Source organism: Ipomoea nil, unplaced genomic scaffold, assembly GCF_001879475.1.
Source record: "Ipomoea nil cultivar Tokyo-kokei standard unplaced genomic scaffold, Asagao_1.1 scaffold2480, whole genome shotgun sequence".
Lineage (NCBI taxonomy): Eukaryota > Viridiplantae > Streptophyta > Magnoliopsida > Solanales > Convolvulaceae > Ipomoea > Ipomoea nil.
Genome location: NW_017618908.1, coordinates 313,227 through 335,295, shown reverse-complemented (window position 1 = coordinate 335,295; position 22,069 = coordinate 313,227). Strand labels below are relative to the sequence as shown.

At 35.4% G+C, this 22,069-nt stretch overlaps 4 protein-coding genes and 1 long non-coding RNA gene across 7 annotated transcripts; 3 read left to right on the top strand and 2 right to left on the bottom strand.

Moving 5' to 3' along the window:
- LOC109152990 (MADS-box protein SOC1-like) lies at positions 1 to 7,139 on the bottom strand. Of its 3 annotated transcripts, XM_019300704.1 has the most exons (9): positions 7,057 to 7,116; positions 6,903 to 7,022; positions 6,507 to 6,716; positions 1,313 to 1,394; positions 1,108 to 1,172; positions 906 to 1,005; positions 781 to 822; positions 635 to 676; positions 1 to 552 (listed from the first exon to the last, which is right to left on the bottom strand). In XM_019300704.1, the coding sequence occupies exons 3-9, from the start codon at positions 6,689 to 6,691 to the stop codon at positions 451 to 453; spliced, it is 618 nt and encodes a 205-aa protein (XP_019156249.1). In that variant the 5' UTR covers positions 6,692 to 6,716; positions 6,903 to 7,022; positions 7,057 to 7,116; the 3' UTR covers positions 1 to 450. The 3 variants fall into 3 exon arrangements, with proteins under 3 accessions (XP_019156249.1, XP_019156247.1, XP_019156248.1); XM_019300702.1 differs by having other exon boundaries at positions 6,903 to 7,139; XM_019300703.1 differs by having other exon boundaries at positions 6,507 to 6,695; positions 6,903 to 7,139.
- A 1,840-nt stretch (positions 7,140 to 8,979) lies between these two features.
- LOC109152991 lies at positions 8,980 to 20,497 on the top strand. Its single transcript, XR_002049443.1, has 3 exons — positions 8,980 to 8,991; positions 9,406 to 9,407; positions 20,413 to 20,497. It is a non-coding gene; the product is annotated as an uncharacterized LOC109152991 (long non-coding RNA).
- On the top strand, positions 9,699 to 14,857 carry LOC109152984 (ubiquitin carboxyl-terminal hydrolase MINDY-1). The gene is made up of 12 exons (XM_019300692.1): positions 9,699 to 10,197; positions 11,212 to 11,330; positions 11,552 to 11,658; positions 11,770 to 11,857; positions 12,002 to 13,031; positions 13,153 to 13,207; positions 13,329 to 13,410; positions 13,523 to 13,603; positions 13,777 to 13,881; positions 13,963 to 14,012; positions 14,300 to 14,426; positions 14,583 to 14,857. The coding sequence occupies exons 1-12, from the start codon at positions 9,984 to 9,986 to the stop codon at positions 14,670 to 14,672; spliced, it is 2,148 nt and encodes a 715-aa protein (XP_019156237.1). The 5' UTR covers positions 9,699 to 9,983; the 3' UTR covers positions 14,673 to 14,857.
- On the top strand, positions 15,964 to 17,178 carry LOC109152989 (bifunctional dTDP-4-dehydrorhamnose 3,5-epimerase/dTDP-4-dehydrorhamnose reductase). The gene is made up of 2 exons (XM_019300700.1): positions 15,964 to 16,472; positions 16,564 to 17,178. Exons 1-2 carry the CDS (start codon positions 16,020 to 16,022, stop codon positions 17,017 to 17,019), a joined length of 909 nt encoding a protein of 302 aa, XP_019156245.1. The 5' UTR covers positions 15,964 to 16,019; the 3' UTR covers positions 17,020 to 17,178.
- Positions 18,103 to 21,652, bottom strand: LOC109152988 (hydroxymethylglutaryl-CoA synthase-like). Its single transcript, XM_019300699.1, has 12 exons — positions 21,346 to 21,652; positions 20,455 to 20,561; positions 20,214 to 20,346; positions 19,989 to 20,132; positions 19,747 to 19,905; positions 19,587 to 19,660; positions 19,423 to 19,498; positions 19,249 to 19,304; positions 19,066 to 19,153; positions 18,822 to 18,962; positions 18,593 to 18,742; positions 18,103 to 18,505 (listed from the first exon to the last, which is right to left on the bottom strand). The coding sequence occupies exons 1-12, from the start codon at positions 21,415 to 21,417 to the stop codon at positions 18,317 to 18,319; spliced, it is 1,389 nt and encodes a 462-aa protein (XP_019156244.1). The 5' UTR covers positions 21,418 to 21,652; the 3' UTR covers positions 18,103 to 18,316.
- Between the last annotated feature and the right edge of the window lie 417 nt (positions 21,653 to 22,069).

Sequence of the window (22,069 nt, the reverse complement as noted above, 5' to 3'; positions counted from 1 at the left end):
GAAGTAGAATTTGAAAGTATGCATAATAGAACTTCGATCCAAGACTTATATACATCATGAAATATGTGTATAAAATCTCCTACATCCCAGACTTTGATTAGTACAGTCCAACTATCATATACTCGACTCAACCATGAACTACCTACATACATCTCAAGCCCTATTCAGGTTTGCATAGTTGCATACGCGTCTGAAGTATATTAGATGCAAATTGCCATTTACTTCATATGCAGATTACTCATTTTGTACTTAGTGTGTGACTCCTACTAGCTACGGATCGGATGTGCATTATTCTCTGTGACCCGAGGTCACCTCAATTGCACCGGCTATATATATCCACTGTTTTGTTAAAAATTTAGGATTAAATTTATACAATTGGATTGAAAGACTAAATATATATCGTAACTATTAGCGACCCAATCTCCTTGGCTTAATTTATTGGATCGGCGATCATTTATTGTGGTCTCCCGCCGGTGGCCTGGTTTCCGGCTGCCCAATGAATAAGCGTGTCTCCACATCGGTGTATAGCCTTTGTGGTTCAGATACTGCGAGCTGCAATTTATATTGCACAAAATCAACACTTTCATCACCCAATAAATCAATCAAATTGCAAAAAAATTCACCATTTTCTTACCCTTTTTTTCAATTCAGCATTTTCTTCCTCCAATATTTTTTCCTGAAACATCATATTAATTGCTCGTATGAGAAAATATAATCCACCCACAACACATAAGCTCCATGAGTATATTTATGTATGTATATGTGTCTGATGAGGTTTACCTTTTCTCTGAGTCGATCAATTTGTTGCTTACATAATAAACTCTAAATCAAATTTAAAAAAATATATATTGTTAGTATGTTTATATAAATTAACTATCAATGTGTAGGATATAATATGTTAGCACCTTTCTTTCCCTAATGTTCCTTAAACTTATGACCAGCTGTTCTTGTATCTGGTGTAGATCATCAATGGAGCAGGAATCCAAGCCTTCTCCCAAAAGCTTTCTGTGAATAAATTAAAGCTTACTGCTTGGTGGGAAACACATGAAAGTAAGCATAAAAACATCATAAACATTAAACTTATCAAAGAAAAAACAAACAGAAAACCTTTTGGACTGCTCAAGAACCTCAACCCTTTTACTCATTGCAGCAACACCATCTTCTTTTACGTGCTGCAGAAAAAGCAGTAAGCAGTTCAGTACAGTTGTCAACAAGGTTTACATACAGACTCCTTAATCATAACAATCTCTTTAAAGCATAAAATCTTCCTATTTTTGCAGAAAAATAAGAATTAAAAGCATTGTATGTTCACCTGCAAACTTGTTTCACTTGATTTTTTGTACTGTCCCAAATTCTTGGCATTGTTCATGTACCGCTGTATTGTCTTGTTAGAGCTACATATAAACATCCATAAAAATCACCACAGGAATAATACACACAAAGAGAGACAATCATACAGGACTGGTCCAAGTACATGGGATTCTATATATGGATGAAACAACATCATCAGTTTAATTTAGGCTGGTCTTTTGTTTATTAGATCCATAATATGGGAGAAAATCATATGTTAGATCAGAGCATGAGTTTGCAGCGTCTTAGGAGGATATATAGAACATCTTTACACAATTTGGATCTAAAATTGAATCCAATAGTTATTCCATGGTCTCCACTTTTCATCAAAGTGTATATATATAGACAGATTGATGAGACTGCAAAATGGCATCAGATAATCATGTGTAGAAATCTTGAGTGTTGCCTGCACAGACAGTTCAGTTGTTTCATGGTTGATAGATTGTGGGGCCGAAGAATACAAGATCGAGCCACGACAGTCGGAATTACATCTAATATGGTGGGCTCCTTGTAGACACCAGCATTTTAATTCTTCTAAAATTTAGAAGGTGTAAAGACTTATCTAAACCAAGTATATTGTAGCCAATAAGTACTTTATAGTTTTGGTGGGATAAATGTGACTCTTTATAAGAGTTTTGGTGTAAGGTTAAACAAAACAAAGGTTGTTCACTTTCAACCATAAAATCCTATGTTTCATTCAACACAGCACCCACAGCATTCTTCAATAGCCATAAATAACCTTTATTTTATGGTTGAATCATTTCACTATAAAACCATCTTCAGGCCAGGGTGTTATTTCATTATACTCGAGAGAATCAATTACCTTTATTATCATAACCTATTTGTTCTTGAATTGATCTAATCTTCTTTACCTGATCAACTAGCTAATTAATTAAGCATCCAAATAAACCTACTTCAATCCACTAGACATAGTTACCCATCTGTTAATTTGTTAATAAGATGATTATGATTTGTTATTCGTGAAATTGATGTGATATGTAGTAGTGAATATTTTAACTTCAACACTGACAACCGTCCTGTTTGGTAACATAATTAGCTTAGCATTCAAAAAACTGCTCAATTCGATCGTGGAACAGCTGACTTGGAAATTTAAGGTTTCTCCATTCCCAAAGCTAATGATCAAACCCTTGACCTTTGGTTAAGGATGGATGAGTCCCTTCCACCCAATCACACCACCAAGTTACAATCAACTAATGTTATCAATTAATTAAACTCACTAACTCAATTAGCTAACGACTATTTACCAAAAACCTCAATGTCTTTGTGAATGACGCAAAAAAGTTGTAAAACTTTGATTACCATCTCGAAGTCAAATTCCCATAACCTCACTTATCAACCAATGAACCATGACAAAGGAAAATTGGTCACTCATCAAATGAAATAACAATTTTAGTATCAAATTGTTCAACATGAGCATGTATAGACTAATTATATATTAACCATGTTGTGTTTTTTTTTTTTTTTTTTTTTTTTAAATCTTTCTTAGTTATGAAAAATGTTTATTTTAAGGCCTCAACAATTAAATTGTAATTCAAAAACTCTAAAATTTTCTACTAAATCCAATAATATGAGAAATTAATCAACTTAAAAGATATGCTTCATGAGCTTAAATGAGGGGTCTCAATGGCATTCCTCAACCTAGTCAGTTGATGAAGAACCGGTATAACATATTGACATTCTACTAAGCTTCACCCAAGAACGTGATCGAAAAGAAGAAATTATTAATTCCTAAATTCTTGCTTTTATCATTTTTTTTTTATGAATCAGATTTCTCAACTTCGTCGGACTGTATCCTAAATCCCATGAACCCGTCTCAGGCTCATGAAAAGATAAATCTAGCCAATCTAGTAATGAGACTCAACACCAAATCATACATTTCTGCGCACAAAAAGCCCAACCCAAGTATAAGATGACTAGCTAGGAAGTATAAGATTAGAGTTGCCACAAGTTTGACTGCTTAGTTTTGGACCATCATTATGGACTAGCAATATGTTGGGAGAGATGGTTGTTGGACTTTGTGGTTCCAAAGTGGAAGTAAGACAACAATGTCGTACGAATACTTTTAATTTAAGTTGGATAAATATGAACGAAATCGAGAATAGTTCTTGCGATTTACGACCAGAGTATTATGTGCTTTTGACTTGCAAATGCAAAACTCGCTACTGCTGTGATGCTCAAACGAGAGGGGAAGAATGGTACGGTAGAGGAATCCGGAGGTTGAGAGTGATTCATTGTTAACTATCATGCATGAAAGTTCAAGCTGTGGGGAGTAACAATGGGTGGCATCTATATATGGCCATCTAGTGGTGGTAATACAACATCTTTTAAAGAAGAATTATTAGAGTTGAGTTTCATTTGGACTCACATCGATAAGAAAGTAAAAAAATAAACAGTTTAAATGATATTTTTATTAGAAGTCGAGCATTTGAGATTTTAATTATATTACAAAAATATCAAATAAATTAGGTGAGTGTGCCATTTTCACAATTCTTTTAATTTTAATTTTCTTATTATATTTATTTTAAAAAGACCAAAATCACACAACACTTTAAAACTTTAAAAATTGTATGTACATGTCAACATTAAACAACTAAGGACTGAAATTATTCAATTATAATTTATGAACTAAAACCACCCTTTTTCCTATATCTGCAATTACTTCCATATCCCTATTAATGTTTGTTTGAGGAAAGGCAAAAAGTAAAAAAGAAATGAAGAAATGTATAGTAGATCGAGGTTTAGCAGAAGTTAAGGTCCACCCCATATATCCTGCAGGATCCTAGTACCACGATATGTCATGTCATCACCAGAGTTGGTGGGGCATACACAGTTTTACAACTATAAAAGGTTAACAAGTTTCCTACCAAGATCTCTCTCTATATAATATATATAATAGAGTTTAACTTGTTTAACTAATAAATAGCTTTAAACTAATATTCAATTCCCAAAACATTCATGAAATTCAGCGTTAAATTGGTGAATTTGCATGTCTCACACAGCCTCATATGGGATCGGAACTCATCAAATATATAATTGGTGCAATGTAAATTCTAATAAAGAAATGTTTTTTTTAAAATAGTTTTTTTAAGTATTATTTTTAAAGCACATATGTAGATTTAATAAAATAAAATAAGTATAAGATTATTAAGAGATTTAGATATGCTAAAACATTTATCGAACCTATCTAGCTAACATTATTCACTTCAACAAAACAATGAAATATCAACGGATTTATGTAAGGATTATATATATATATATATATATATATATATATATATATATATATATATATATTTGTTTCAAAAAAGAGTTAATTTCACCATAGGTTCTTTGTCTTTTGTGACAATTTTAAATTTAGTCCCAGACTATCGTTTTTGTCATTTACCATCGACTATCATTTTTTGAACACTTTTAGTCATTCTCATGACTTTTCTTATTTTTAGTAAGGGCATTTTTTGTCTCTTCATTTTTTTTTTTTTTTTTTTTGCCAATTTCAACTGGTTTAATTGGTTTAGAACATTAAGTTAATTCCACGTTGGCTCTAATTGTTAGAATTCAATTGAAGACTCAAGTCACTCAACTTCATTTGCTTCACTATTCCTTCATAGGTTCATCATGCGTAGAACAAGAGTACTGTCGTATTCCTAACAAGTTTTCGAAGGATCATCCATTGATTGCATAAGAATCATTGGCATAAAAAGTTAACCTCGCTGCAGAGATGAAATATACGGCGTACTCTCGTTCTTCGCCTGGTGAACTGTGAAGGAGCGGTGAAGCAGATGAAGTTGAATGACTTGAGTCTTCATTGAATCCTAGCTAGCAATTAGAACCGACATAGAATTAGCCTAAAATCCTAAACCAATTAAAACGGTTGAAACCTGCAAAATAACAGAAAAATATGAAGAGACAAAAATGCTCTTACTAAAAATAAGAAAAGTCTTAAAAAGGACTAAAAGTGTCCAAAAAATAATAGTATGGGGTGTTAAGTGGCAAAAATGATAATCTAGAACTAAATTTGAAATTGTCATAAAAAACAAAGGACCGTGGAATTACCTCTTCAAAAAATTACCTACATATATTCTTAAATAGCTAGTAAGCCTAGTATAGTTCTTTTTAGTATATAAGGAAAGTTCACAAAGTTTGCACATGCCACCTAATACTAAAAATAATAAGTTTTCGTGCATAGCTCAAATGGCCAATTAATTCAAAATAAGTTCATAACTTTATTTTGCTAGTAATTATAGAAGGTAAAAGAAGGAGAATTACCATTAAATTTAAACTTCAAACTTAAAAAGAAAAATATACATTAAATAAGTGTCCCCATGTACTAATGATTTTACTGTATTCATAGGTAGTTGAAATAAGATGACATGATTTAATACTCCGTATAATAAAAGATAATAAATACTTAATATTTTTTAATACTATTGATTTTGTTACCTTGTGACCTCTCATTTGAGAGAGGCACAATTATACCGTTCGACCACAAGGTATTTGGTAATCAATACTTAACATAATTGGAAGAATTAGGGTATAAAAAAATCTACATTCTTTAAAAAAAAAAAAATCAAAAGCAAATACATTTACTTATTTATTTGAAACATAAAAATAAAGAAGGTAAAAGAAAATTATACCAAAAAATACAAAAAGATAATTGAAGTAATCCCAATTAATTAATCTTCTCCGATTTCAATATTAATTTGTGCATTTAGAGAGTGAAAATGGGTTAGTTTCTTCTCTCAAACAATTAAGAATCCAGAAAGTTATGGAACTAGATAGAACTATATTATATGATGGAAAGCAAAATCTAGGTCTAAGAATTGAAGGGCAGTTTTCAAAAAAAAAAAAAAGAATTGAAGAGCAAGGATGAAGTTTCAAGATTCTAAGACAAGAAAAAATGATCATCATTATTGCAAGCTAAGGAAGAAAACAGGAATCTTAAAATTTCTGAACTCACAGACACAGACACAGACAGATCATCAAGAGTAAAACCAGTGACCAGTGTACTTGGTACTGATCATATGGATAATATAATAAAAAAGATGTCTTTTTTATTTTGTTGAGAATAATATAATTACAGTATGTAGCAGATGGATGATATTAAAGGTGATGAGACAGGTGCAAGTGCATTGTACCTGGAAGTTGACGAAAACTCATAGAGCTTTCCAGTGGGGGAGAAGACGATGAGTGTAATCTCAGCGTCACACAGAACGGAAAGCTCAAAAGCCTTCTTCAAAAGCCCTCTTCTCCGTTTCGAGAAGCTCACTTGCCGGCTCGTCGCGTTTTCTATCCGTTTCAGTTCTGTCTTCCCTCTCACCATTTCACTTCACCTCACAAGATCAGAACTGAACAACAAAAACCCAGATTAGTTATGGTGGATATATATATGGTTTAAACCAAACCAAGAAAAAAAAGTGATCAAAATAATGTAATCTAATCAAAGTTTCCGGAAATAGAAAGGGGGTGAGGAAGACAGGTTGGAATCGGAGTTGAAATTGTTGACTCCCAAAAGAGGAAAGGGCTATAAAAACCTTGCTTTTCTGGGTTAGTTTTCTCAGATCTGAAAGATGGAGGCTCGCTGCTGCCTGGCTATATATATTCAACTGTGCTGTTCATCACAAACCCTAAACGCAATCGTTTATGGGTTTCTTCTTCTTGATCGATCTCAGGAGATTCGCTCTTTACCTTCCAATTTCTTGCATTTTCTGCAGCCTAGCTTCAGCTCCAGTAATAATTAAGCAACGTTTAAGGCCAAGGAATCACCTTTGCCTCATCCCTTTTCTTCTTTTGGTAAACCTAACTGTCACTAAAAACAGTAACAAATTAAATAATTTTCTAACACCCAATCCTAAAACAGAAATTCCCACTCTTTTTTTTCTCTCTTTATTATTGTTTTTCATTTGCTTAATACATTAGAAAAAAAAAAAAAACATTGCATAAAACGAGGTCAATCGATGCTAGTACAATTTTTTTTTTTTACAACAAATACGTACCTTTTTTTTTCACAACATACTAGTACGTACAATAAGATCATGTTTGGTAAAATAGTTAGTCTATAAGTCAATTTTGACTTATTTGACCATTATTAGTTGTTCGACTGGGTTAAATAACCAATATAAATGTTTAATTGGTTAAGTAGCTTTTTGTAACAACTTATTGTTTCAAAATGCTAAAATTTAAAAAAGGATCAAAACAGCTTTTTAAGAAAATTATTTTACATATAATTCGTTATCGGCGAACAACTAATTTACCAAATATCTTTCTATAATCAACCAATACTATGAACTAATCAAACTCACTATTATATGCCAAACAGAATATTAAAAAGAAATGGGGACCATATGCCAATGCCAGCTCTGACTTTGTCATTATTCAAAAATAATTCACACATTTTCAATATGGTATATATATTTGTGTTGTGTTGGTCAACTTATTTTTCAATTTAAGACGATTGGTACATGACGCCCTATACTTTAAAGGGTAGTTGAGATTGATATCAAAGCTAAATATATATAATTTAACTACCATATATGTCTAATGCATCATAGCATTCATTTCTTTAATTACGTTAGCTACAAAATGGAATATATTATACATAGAGGGTATGAGGAATGATTCACACGTTCTAAGAGAAAATATAAACAATTATTGTTGGACTAACTTGATTGGGGTTGCACTTATAAAATAGATCTTTATTTTATTCATATTTTATTTGAATTTAAAAGACATTTATATGCACATACAAAATTTATGCTTATTAAATAGTCACAAGCTTATATTAAAATTTTATTTACTGCAATGAATATTTCCGTTTAATTGTTCAACTTAAGTAGAGGTCTTGTATTCAAGTTTTGAGAATACAATAGACTTAAAACATATGAGAGTGTATTTTGTCACCCATGATGTCCCATGATATATATGATTAGTCACAATTATCCCCAGAGTGTAGTTTTTTTTTTTTTTTTTTTTTTTTTACCCATGATTTTAGTCTATTAGTTATATTTAAATTTAAATTGTAGACTCACTCTATGAATTATTATTCTATACAATTTTTTCCAAAATTCACACATCAATATTATTGCCCACAAATCCACAATTCTCCATTTAAATCTGTTCAATCATTATTGTTTGGACCATATGTTGTCTACTATAAAATAATGTACATTTAGTACAAAAATAATGTACATTCAATATAAAAATAATGTATATTGTATACAAGGGATATACATTATTTTTGTTCTGAGTGTACATTATATTTTATAATGTACATTCAATACAAAAATAATACACATTTAGTATATTAAAAATGTATTTTTTTATTATGATCCACATAACATTGTGTGGACCAGGGTCCATACAATAATTCGCCAAATCTGTTGCAGTAATAAGGACGAAGCCCAAATGCCCACTTCTACCGATTGCTTTAACTAGCCTGACAACCGCTAAAATGGGCCAACTCTTATAAACCCATTACAATAGGTCCAAAATATGGCCCATTATAATACTGGATAATCGATCTTCTTCCAAAATGTTGAATCTCAATCTCAAGAGTTCCACAGAACATTTAGAATGATATAAATTATAGTGACTCAATAGCTTAACAGATAATACCAAATACTAGTACATATAAGGGATCTGCTTACTTTGAACATAATATCTATATTGCCGTTGTCGAGATTCAAACCTTAATTTTCTTTTCACAAATACTGCCTATTGAATTAGTGAGCTAAGCCCGTGCGGGCTGAATAATCGATCTATTCTAAAGCTATTATGAAACTTCAAACTTTAGAGGTGAGCTAGTATTGGTCATAAGCCAGTTAGGAAGCTAGAGACTGAATTTGGGTCCTTGTCAAGGGGATAGCTCAAATAGTTCAAGATTTGTCCGATTTTAAACTAGTTTATAGTAGTCATATATGGTGTAAATACATCAATACTCAAGTTTGAGGTGTAATTTTTCTTTAGTTTTATTAAGGAGTTGACTATAATTTTTTCAAAATGATGTGATGAGAGTTCGAATGTCCGTATTAACTGTAGACGTTTTTTTTTTTTTTGAGGCTTGTCCCTTTCTTTTTCCTTAACGAAAATAAATTTGAGTATATTCACATATTTTTAAAGATGTTTAATTCAGAAATGATACAAAAAAGACCCAAAGACATCATAAAAGTGAATCCATAGTCATTTTTAACAATTTTTCATTATTTTTAAAAAAAGAAACCAAATCAAAATGAGACATAAATATTATTTGAATGGAGATATACCCGAATTGATTTGATGTTTTAGGGTTCAAAGTTGATGAAATTACATTTTGTAGTCGGAGTTCACGAGTTCAAAATAGGAAGATACGGACGTGATAATAATTGGCAAAAAGAGGAAGAAAAAGCAAAAGGGAAAATGGTGCCCTTTTCACTTGGCTACCACTTTCTCCACGCTAATTTTGCAGCATATATATATATGTCGTCATGAATCCCTGATTTTCTCTCTTTCTCGCGTTAAGTTTAGATCCTGTATTCTCTTACGTATACTCAGTCTATATGGTCGTAGATAAGGAATAGATTACGTAAATCCCGTGTGCCCAATTTGCCGATTCAATTTTTTTTTTTTTTCTCCCTGAAATGTCTTTTTCTGCGGCTCCCTCTTCTTCCACGACGGCGACGACGCCGGCAGCCGATGCGATGCAGGAGGAAAGCCAGAATCGAGACGAGCCTGCGCCGGCTGCGACCAAAGAGAAGGAAATGGTCCACAAGACCAAGGTTATTCAGTTTCTGGGCAGAACGACTCCCATCATTCTCCAGAATGACAATGGCCCTTGCCCTCTTCTTGCAATCTGTAAACCCTCCCCTCTCTCCTAGGGTTTTGTGTTCATACGCATGCTTAAATAAGCAAATTCGTATCGCGTGTTGACTTTTTTTTTGTTTGTTTTACTCTTTGGTTGTTAACTATGTGATTATTCTTTGTTTTTGAATCTAATTAGTATTGTGTGGATTAAGAAATAATCACTTCAGAGTCAAAAGGCATGGTTTTTCCTTTTAGCCATTTCCTCTTTGGTACCTTGAGACTGATTTATGATATAAGAATTGGCTGGTATGATCAGCAAGTGATTTATGTTAGTGTTTCAAATTTTCACTTGTGGCAGGATTTGGGGATTGATTGATTATGTTTCTTTTGTTGTGATGATATGGTGAATTGTTGGATGGACTAAAAAATATATACTCTGAATAGAAATTTCAGATAAAGATTGCATTTTTATTGTCAACTTGCGTTGCACTGTGTGAATTGAGGTTTGGGTAGTGCATGTTCTTCAGTTGTACTGTAATGTATCAGTGTTAGTCATGACTCAAACTGAGTATTGTTTGCTGTCATATTCATGATCTTTAAGAGTGAGGCATGTCAATTTTGTAAAGTAACTGATACTAATGTGCGGCATGAAATTTACAGTACCACAACTGATGCAAAGAAATCAATATATTCTTAAGTGATGTCTGGTGAATTAGTGTGAAAAGAAACAAAATAATAGACTAGCTTAGGTGAAAGAAAGTTGAATATGAAAATCAGTTTCCTTTCATCTTTACTCTATAGAGCTTAAATTTAGTTTCTTTTAAATATAACTGATGCTCTAGTACCAATTTTATATATTTTCTGTTCCTTCACCTTTTCGTTTGAAATGAGATACCAATTCATTTCTAAGGTCTATTGTGATTCGTGAATTTGGTGCTACTTATTACCAAGGTAGCTGAATATGCCATGGATTGTGCCCTTATGTGATGAGTTTTCCTGTAAAATTAAATGCTTTCTTTCATTATTTCTTACTGGTGATGAGTTTATCATATTCTGTATATATAGGCAATGTGCTCCTGTTGAAGAACAACTTGAATTTGAGTCCTGATGTCCCCGAGGTTTCACAGGAAAAACTGCTATCTCTTGTTGCAGAGCGGCTTATTGATTCAAACAGTAATGTCAATGTAATTCTTTTTTGTTGCTTCATTTGAGTTTGTTAATTATACTGTTAACCCCCCCTCCCAAAAAAAAAAAAATGCCAATAAGAATATTGAATTAGATTACAAAAGATATTTATGGCCTTACCATGTTATCATTTTTTAGGTTTCTTAATTATTTGTACCAGAAAAGTTTTGTTTCTGTTTCCTAAATTTGTGATTTTTGATTGCTTATATTTGGGGTCCAGGACAAAGATGCCGGTTATGTTGAGAATCAGCAGCAGAATATTGCTGATGCCATTGATTTGCTTCCTAGACTTACAACTGGAATTGATGTAAATATAAAATTCAGGAGGTAGGTGTTTTTTCTGTTTGTTACTATATCTTTTGTTTTCTGGTGACATTACTGACATGTAGTGCTAATTTGTAATTGAGAGCTTGACTAAAATTTTATTTTTCTTTTCAGAATTGATGACTTTGAGTTCACCCGAGAATGTGCGATTTTTGATCTGTTGGATATTCCACTCTATCATGGTTGGATAGTTGATCCTCAGGTATTAGCTATTTCCATAATTTTTATTTTCATCTATACCATCTTCCCTTTATCTGATACATTTGATGGATCATTCTGGAAAAAAGAGTGTTTTCATGTTTATAAATTGTCGCCAGTGGTTTGAGCTCTGATTCATGTCTACCAGGATCATGATACTGCAAATGCAATAGGATTGAAGTCATATAATACTCTGATGGGGGAGCTTGTTGCTCTCGAAACAGAACAAATGGAGAGTGAACATAAGAAAAGTGCTGAAGATGATGTCGTTGATTTTGCTGCTGCAACAACTGCAGCACTAGGGGTACCTTCACCTTCCCTTTCAAGAGGTAGATCTTTTGATGATTCTCCTGTTTCTGTCTCTGATCACCAGCGTAAGGCAAGAAAAGGGGACCTGGAAGAAGAAGAGGAGTTGATGAGAGTCTTGAAATTGTCAGAGGTAGGTAACCCCGATCCATCAACAGTTGATGTACTCGCTGATGGACCAAATTCAATCAATGAGAGTGCTGTTGTAAAAGATATTGAGCCACTAGTTTTTGTCAAGACATCAGAAGCAAATTCTGCCAAAGACTCGTTCCAGCATGAATCTCCAATACCTGGTGTAGTAGCAGTGTCTGATGATTGTATCCAGTCTGGCAATTTCACTAATAACCCAAATTTCAGTCTTGAATTATCTCCAGGGGTATCTCCTAAGACTGATCTGGAGAATGCATCCAAAGATTTTGGAAAGACAAATTTTCTAGTTGAGAAAGAACTTGTAACCCCTGAGCCATCTGTGGAAGTTATTTCATCTGCAAGTGAAAGTCATGTTCAGATTACTGGATGTGAAAAGGGACTTGGGGATCAATCCACTTCCTCTACTGATGGACCCGGGGCAGAAAATAATAAAAAAGGCTCTGACATTCTGTCTTCATCTAGTTCATTGACACCGTGTGTAGACTCTGATTTGTCTAGTGGAAGAAAAGACATTAATAATGAACCCGAAACTTTTTCTTCGAGTGTTGATGGCAGTGAGCCTATCTATGAAGGAGAGGAATGCATAATGGAATCAGAAGCCAAAACCTATGAAAATCATGAACCAATGTATGAAGGGGAGGTGGTTCTAACTGAACAAGTGGGCGGAGACCCTAGAGATGTTCCATACTCAAATCCCATCCATGGAATCACTCCGAGGGAAGGTAAAGTTTGCATAAACATACTGTTTTCTTCTTTTGCTGTTGTCATATTCTTCTTATTTTAGTTAACCACGATGTTGTGGGTTAACCAAAATATAATATTTACTCTCTGGATTTCTATCAGGAGAATTGATCAGGAACTTCCTGAAGATCAGTGCCAGTCAACTGACTATCTATGGGTGAACCGACTTTTTCTGCTCCTTACTTTCTATTCATTCCGTTGAACATGCCTTGTTTTTTTGGGTGTTACAAATTCTCTCTCTCTCTCTTTTTTTTTTTTTTTCCTTCTTCTTCTTGCAGATTGTTTTGCTTGCAAGATGGTCTTAAAGAGCGAGAACTTTGTGTTTTCTTTAGGAACAATCATTTCAACACCATGTTTAAGGTCAGTTAAATTGGAAAATTTTGCACTTGTTGAATGAAAGGGTTCATGTGTATTGGCTGGCTCTTCATGTAATTTTACAGGACATAAGTGCCTAATATAAACATTTGTGCAGTTTGAAGGGGATTTATATATTTTGGCTACAGACCAGGGATTTATAAATCAGCCTGAGTTGGTGTGGGAAAAGCTCAACGAGGTAAGATTTCCTGACTTGAATGACACCGTTAAATTTAAGTTTTAACTTTCTGACATCACCCAGCGGTCTGATCAGCCACCAAAATCTGCTCTTTTCATCTCCGTTAGTCATATATCTTGATCTGATTTGCTACTACAGAGCTCTTATTCATAGAAAATAATCGGTTTTCTTAGGTGAATGGGAACACACAGTACGTGACTGGTAATTTTAAGGAGTTCAAGGTGGAAACTCTTGCTAGTACACCATGGGATGAGCAGAGTGCCTTAGCCAATACAGCTGTACGTAGTTTTTTTCTCTATGAACTTTCAATGAATTTTTCTAGTGGCTTTTAAATAATGACTTCGACTATTAACCTACAGGACTACCTTGCCAGCATTGACAATGCAGCACAAGGGCAATCAAATTTCAAGTAATTATCTGAATTTCGCATTTGTATAATTGCAATTTGGTTTGATTCTGTTGCCGAAAAGTTATTCACTATAATGGGTATCTATATACACAGCCAAACACAACATTGAAGGGTGGAGATTGCTTTAACATTTTCATCCACGCAACCTAAGCATTTGATATTTTGCAAAAAGAAAAATAGAAATAATTTGTTAACATTTCTACTTTAGTGCTAAAGATAAATTGAAAAACAGACGGGGATGAATGCTAGATGATTATTTTACAACATTTGTTTCCATCATTTGGCAGTTCCGATCTCCAATTGGCTATAGCTCTTCAGCAGCAGGAATTCGAGCAACAGCAGGCACAACAGAACACTCGTAATCAACAACAGCCAACTATAAATGGAGGGTCGGGATTGATAACAGGCCCTCAGGTAGCTCTCGGAAGTTCTGATATATATGTTCTCCATAATACACACACGTATACATATATGTTAGTCGTTACTAAAAGATGTGCACATGCATCCAAGCTTTGAAGCTTATTATAATTGATCGAGTCGGTAAGAATACATGTATGATGCTTACTGCAGGTATCGAGGTACAGTGGACAACAGCAGCAGATGTCTTCGTCTGCGAGGCAGGAGCCAAAGTCGGCGAAAGATAAATGCATTGTGATGTAAGATGAGCATGTTATTGTGAAGGTGTGATGTAAATGATGTGACATTTTGGATTTCCCCTCTTCCTTCCTTTATACCAATAAACCATATTTCCAATTCAAACTCTGCTTTTTATCTCGTGTATATATACAGTCAGTTAATATCATCTCTGGTTAGAATCTTGCAATTCAGTTGTTGATGTTCTTCAAGTTATATGGCTGTCGCATTTTGTGACTATATCATTGCTACCTGTTCTTGTTAAGTTGCATATTTTGCTTGTCTGGGAAGATTAAATCTAACCCCCCACCCTCCACCCGGGGGGCCACCATGTTTTAAGAATTGGTAGCACCGACACTCAAAAGTGGCCATATGTAATGGAGGTTGATCTCCTGTCAAATACAAAAATTAAGGTATAATAAGGTTAGGTCTGATGATTGATGTGCATTTAGGACTTTAGGTCATGTTTTTTTCTTGAATAAGAGTTAAATTCTATTAGAACTAGATGTTATGCGCGGCGATATAGTCGTGGTTCATGCAAACTAGACTTGTTTTCGAGAATCGAGACATACCTGTATTATATGATATTAAGTTACCGACTTTATGAATAAATTAAGGAAAAAAGAAACTTTACAAGAAAATTAGGAAGGCGGGGAAATTTGCAAAATGACAAATTCTTTTACTCCATGTCGTATGCTGCTTCCTACTAAAAATAGAAACAGTGAGATATTTTGATCATACAAGTAATTAAAAAGAAAATGAAAACGTGTGGTTTCTTTCAAATTAAAATTGTCTCATTTGTCATTTTTTAGGCGAGACAATACCAAACGAATAAATTTAGGTTAGTACGGATGGTTATCTTTATCATTTTAAGTTTTACATTGCATTAACAATTCTACTTTCATTATTTTGTTAAACACGAAATTACCCTTACATTGTTTAAAAATCAAATGTATTATATTTAGTTTTGGGAATAAATACGGAGTAATATTTAATAAATCAATGCATACTAGTTAAGTTTAAGAGTAATTTAAATATTTAAACAGTACTTATCGAGTTATCGTATATTCTATAATATAGTATTTTATATTAGAAGGGAAAGAATATTATAAGTGGTTCGACGTTATCGTCAAAACACTAGCGGTCAGCTGTGACGGAGAGATCGCTGTCAGAAGAAATACAGTACATTTTTGCCGGCAAAACAAATCCCGACCGTCAACGTCAACGTTATCTTTGGCCCGAAAAACATGGGATTTTAATCATAAGATTTCAGATCCAATCTCTCAATAAATACTGCGCCAGCATCACTGCTTCATATATTTCACTTCTTTCATCTCTCTCACTCAAGACTCTTTTCTGTCTGAACTATACGTGATGGGTTTTCCGGCGAACGGGTCATCGGAAAAGACGGCGTTGAAGTTCCTGATCTACGGGCGGACGGGGTGGATTGGCGGCCTGCTGGGGAAGCTGTGCGAGGGTCAAGGGATCGAGTACGTGTATGGGTCCGGGCGGCTGGAGAACCGGAGTTCGTTGGAGGCCGACATCGCCGCCGTTAATCCGACGCACGTGTTCAACGCCGCCGGAGTGACCGGCCGTCCCAACGTCGACTGTTGCGAGTCGCACAAGGTGGAAACCATCCGCACAAATGTCGCCGGCACCCTCACTCTCGCCGACGTCTGCCGGGACAAGGGCCTCGTCCTCATCAACTACGCCACCGGCTGTATCTTCGAGTACGACTCCGGCCACCCCCTCGGCTCCGGCGTCGGCTTCAAGGAAGAAGACACCCCCAACTTCATCGGATCTTTCTACTCCAAAACCAAAGCAATGGTGCATATTTATGTATCTTCTTCTTCTTCAATCTACTCTGTATAAAGTTGGGGAATTTTAAGTGTTTTTCTTGATTGTATTTTTGGTTTAGGTGGAGGATTTGCTGAAGAACTACGAGAATGTCTGCACATTACGAGTGAGAATGCCGATCTCATCGGATTTATCCAACCCCAGAAACTTCATCACCAAGATCACACGCTACGAGAAAGTGGTGAACATTCCGAATTCCATGACAATCTTGGACGAGCTTCTCCCGATCTCCATTGAAATGGCGAAGAGAAACCTCACCGGAATCTGGAACTTCACCAACCCTGGAGTCGTTAGCCATAACGAGATTCTTGAGATGTACAGAGACTACATCGACCCAAAGTTCACCTGGAAGAACTTCACTCTAGAAGAACAGGCTAAGGTGATTGTTGCTCCCAGAAGCAACAATGAACTTGACGCGACAAAACTCAAGACAGAATTCCCACAGCTCTTGTCGATTAAGGATTCGCTTATACGCTATGTTTTCCAGCCAAATAGGAAGACTCCTGTCGCAGCTTGAAACTCAAGATCGAGTTTGCTTGCTGGGTTGGGTGGATATATGTTTGAATTCATCCTCCTTCACTTGTTGTATCTCTATTGAATGTTGTTGTATCTCTATTGTTTCATCATCAATAAAATTGGGAATGGAATGTCTGTGTCTTGGCACGGAATGCGCACAGAATGTTCATGTATTTGTAAGATGAAAATTATGAATACACAAGTGTAATAGATATTACCCCCATAGAATAATAGTGCAGAAAAGAGTCCACACAGAGAACTTGGTTGGTTCTTAGGTGATAAATTATGGGCAAGATACAGGATAAAGCACACCGGCTCGATCCTCCCACTTAAAAATGGCTGAGTCAGTGATTCTCCCACTTAATAATGGCTGAGTCACTAATTCTCCCACTTAATAATTGCTGAGTCACTATGAATTACCTCCACACTTAATAATGGCTGAGTCACTAATTCTCCCACTTAATAATTGCTGAGTCACTATGAATTACCTCCACACAGACAACTCAGTTGGTTCTTTGGTGGTAAATTGTGAGCAAGATACAGGATCCAGCACTAGCACTTGCAAGTTGCAATGCAAAAAAGAGGGTTCTTGGGTGGTAACTAGACCGTTTACACCCAAAATGGCAAAATGTGGTACTCTTTGTGGACACTGGACACCGATCCTCCCACCTAATAAACCACTGAGTCACTGTGAGTTACCTCCACACAGACAACTCAGTTGATTATTAAGTGGTAAATTATGAGCAAGATACAGAATCGAACACTAGCAGTTGCAGTGCAAAAAAGAGGGTTCTTGGGTGATAGCTAGACGGGCATCGATCATCCCACTTAATAAACTGCTGACTCACTGTCAGACAACTCAGTTGATTCTTAAGTGGTAAATTGTGAGCAAGATACAGAATCAAGCACTAACAGTTGCACTGCAAAAAAGAGGGTTCTTGAGTGATAGCTAGACCGTTTTCACCTAAAATGTGGTACTCTTTGTGGACACCAGACATCGATTCTCCCACTTAATAAATCGCTGAGTTGAGTTACCTCTCTACTATTCTGTCACCGTGCACAAGTAGTGCAGAAAAGAGTTGAGTGAATATGGAAAAAGAACATTCATTAATTGAAATAATAAAGTACACTGATGATCTCTCAACCATCTACAGTTAGCTATCTGGGAAACAACCCATTACACAATACAGGAATATCTCATTGAAAGAAACTAAATCACATTTCTGCCTGCCAGAGATGCTAAGCACACTTGCTCTCTGGTTTTCTGATCACTAAAGCAGGCACTTGATGGACTCCGGTCAGTGGCCGTTGGCCACTGCTGCCTTCGTTTCTTTCTTGGCATAGAATCTCCGGTACTTGGAATCAACCTCGGTGAGGTAGTAGGTGCCCGGAGCAAGGAGGCTGCAATCCTTACTCGTTACAAAGTCTTTTGCACCATATCTGTGCTCCATTATTTTCAGAATTTCCACGAATTTTTCGGGAGGGAACTGCAGTTCAAATATTGTGGATTATAGTTCACTGACAGGAAATAGAATGAATCGAATGACCAAAAAAAATAAAAATTTATACTGTACCTCATGCCTTGACTTCAACTTCTCTGCAATATTCAAAACGGCTGCAATGTTTGACAAGCTGAAAGGATGTTGACCCTCACGAATGCGGAGTGAAAACATTGTGGCAGTTGACCCGCTCCCATAGGAGAACATTACTACCCGTTGCCCAGGCTGGAATGATAAAATGATTTAGGAACAGAAGAACCGAGGCAAGAACATAGGAGACAGGACAAATAATAACGATATTTACCAAGGTGCTGTGCTTGTTGTGGATAAGGGATATGAATGCAGCGTAGATCGATGCAGTGTACATGTTGCCAACTTGTTTTGGCACTAACGTGGATGGCTGCACCTTGGCATCGTAAAACGGTTTGGAAACTTGTTGGGATGCCTGCATATAGGAGACAGTTAGTTTGATCAAATCCAAGAATCACTTAAATTTTCTACGATTTTCAGGGGAAGAGAAAGTGAAAAACATTTGTTCAAAACCGAACCTTTTCAAGATCACGGTTTGAGTAGCTCTCGTCACCAGTTAAGGATGAAAACGGTGCCAACTTCTCTTTATCAGCCTCATTAATATAGCTATAAATAAATCAACGCAAAATATGATCAACACTCTATATGTTTCCGACTAAAACTCGTATGTAAATTTTGTAAGTAAAACTCATGCAACTCACCTCGCGTTCCTCAAAAAGTCATTAAATAGCAGTCTAGCAAAGCTCTTCTGAACAAGCTGCAAGATTTGCAATGAAAGGTTAGTGTGATCTTTATCTCTCACCTCATTAATAGACAAAGCCGATAGAAAAGGAAAAAAAAAAAAAAGTATAATTCGTTGATAATGAATGAATTACCTTATTATAAGGAGAATGGAAAACAAAGTAGTCGGCATCAGCAACAGAAAACGATTTGCCCTCTAATTTCTCGTATCTATAGTACGCAAGTTAATTAGTCAGAACAGATTCACTTTCCATATTCATAGAGATAATAACACGCTAACATTGAAACGGAATCTTACTTGCTGCACAGGCTCTTGTAGCATGAATCGAGTGCCATGAGATAACACGTTTGTGAAAGCTTACCATCAACGACCTGCAAGAATACCCATTATATGAGAACCACAAGAATATAATTCACAATACCGAGAAAATCTGAAGATAATAAAAATAGGCAGTTACCGGATATTCACTGTCGAGAATAGGCTTGTAAAAGTCATAGACGTGAGCCATATGGCTACCCCTCAACTTGCTCTCGAAAACAATCGGAGCATCGGGCCCTACTAGCATAGCAATAGCTGCAGCTCCTCCAGTTGGCCGAGCTGGCCCCTCAGCATAGACCTATCAAAATTTGTTATTCAGTAAAGGTGTTTGCATATACACACACATATATAGATATATATATATAAAGGTGAAAATCATACCGCACTGTCTGTGCACACAACGAGCCCATAGCGGCCATCCCATGAACTGCTCTCAACCCAATTCACACAGTTAAACAATGCAGCAGTTCCTCCATAGCATGCATTGGTCGAGTCAACACCTTCGATGTCAGTGTTCCCGCATTTCTGTTTTTGTCACACATCAAGGAATCAATACTCGGTATTAAGATTCATTAAAAAACAGTTTTACGAAAATGAGTTCAGTACCTCAAAAATTTGCATCAGGAAAGTCTTGATAGATTTACTCTTGTCAATAACAGTCTCGCTTCCAACTTCCAATCTACCAATTTGCTTTGGATCAACTCCATACTTCTCAAGAAGCGAACTAACAGCTGTTAAACTGAGAATCCAAAAACGAATAAGCGATCACATCACATTATGTCTGCCAATTAGGTAGGAAATTTAGTATCTAACAGAAAAAAAATCGCATCATAAATAGAGCTAATACCTCATGGATATGACATCTTCCACCTCACCGCAGAAAGCCATGCAATCCTGACCAAGGCCAATTGTGTATTTCCCTTTGCTTGCTCCATCATGAGCCTCCAATGCTTCCTACACAACGAGTATTTTCATAAATCGCTCAGTATAGAGTATAGACCACACCAATTCAAGTGTTGATTACAAAAACATAAAAGGTATTTGCTTTATGAACCTTAATAAAATCTATTAGCTTCCATTTTCAAGTAAATAATAAATCAACATATGAGGATTAAAGATTAAGCCGAAACATGGCACTACTGATGCCACAGCTTAGTACATGAACAAAAGCATAGTACTTAACTAGTTAACAGTTAACAGCCACCGATCAATAAACAACCAGTCCTCTAAGAAATACTCCCAACTTTCTTCATCAATACAAACATCCTTAAAAACAGAAACTTTATAAATCCTAAGTGAAATTAGCAGTTATTTATGTATCTCCTCGAAAGATTAGATTTTGAAGGGAAATTTCATTTTAAAAAGCATAGCTTGAGGAATCTGAAAATCAGCATTCTTCCAGGCCACTCTTCACCATTCGGGTATCTTCTTCAACCACAAGAACATCCCAAAAGATCGACCATACACACGGTTCAGAAAATCCTAGAACTTAACCAGCATTATTCCGATCATGATAAAGGAGAAAAAGGCAATCTTTCTCTCTCCACAAAGTCAAACAGATATATATATATATATATATATATATATATATATATATATATATATATATATATATATATATATATATATATATATATATATATGCATGCCCAGATATACAGAGACGAATTCATAGAAACATCAAACAAACACTAGGTGGGTTGTGGGTATATGGTAGTTATAAGTGAGAATAGCATACCTGCTGGAGGCAAGCGGGAGGGAAGTAAATCTCGAGGGCAAGAATTCCGACATTCTTCTGCTCAGAAGCCATTTCCGATTGCAAGAAACGAAGTGAAGATCCCAAAAGAATGAAGTAACGGGCGGAGGAGCGGTTCTCTCTCTCTCTCTCTCTCTCTCTCTCTACAGTGAGTAGGTAGGTGAGTTGGCGAGTGCGAGTTGTGGGATGAGAGTGAGAGGAGAGGGGCGTCGCAGGTAGCCGTTTTATACCAGCGCGGCAGCCAACCGCGATGGAATCACTCACCTTTTTCCAGCCCTCAATCGAAGACTCAATTTCCACTTCGGGGGGCCATTATTATTTCATTATTCTCATTTCTTTTTAGCAATAATACTCAAATGGGTCCACTAAACTTACTAAACACCAATATAATTGGGTCATCAAATTAAAATAATAACTGTAATTAAGATTTTAAATTATTTAAAATTATGCAGTGAAATTGAAATTGACATGTTTGACCATTAATTTCAATTTAATTGCATAATTTTGAGTGGTTCAGGAATTAAATTGCATTCTTTTTAGTTCAGTAACATATTAAACATTATTTGTTCTTTTTATTGCCATTGATTGCTAATTAATATTTTCACTAATAAATCACGAGTTCAATTCTTATTAACATTTTTCTAGTGGAGCGTGTCGCATAAGGTGTTTCTAGTGTGATGCAGGGGTTTACCCCACCCTTCCTCCC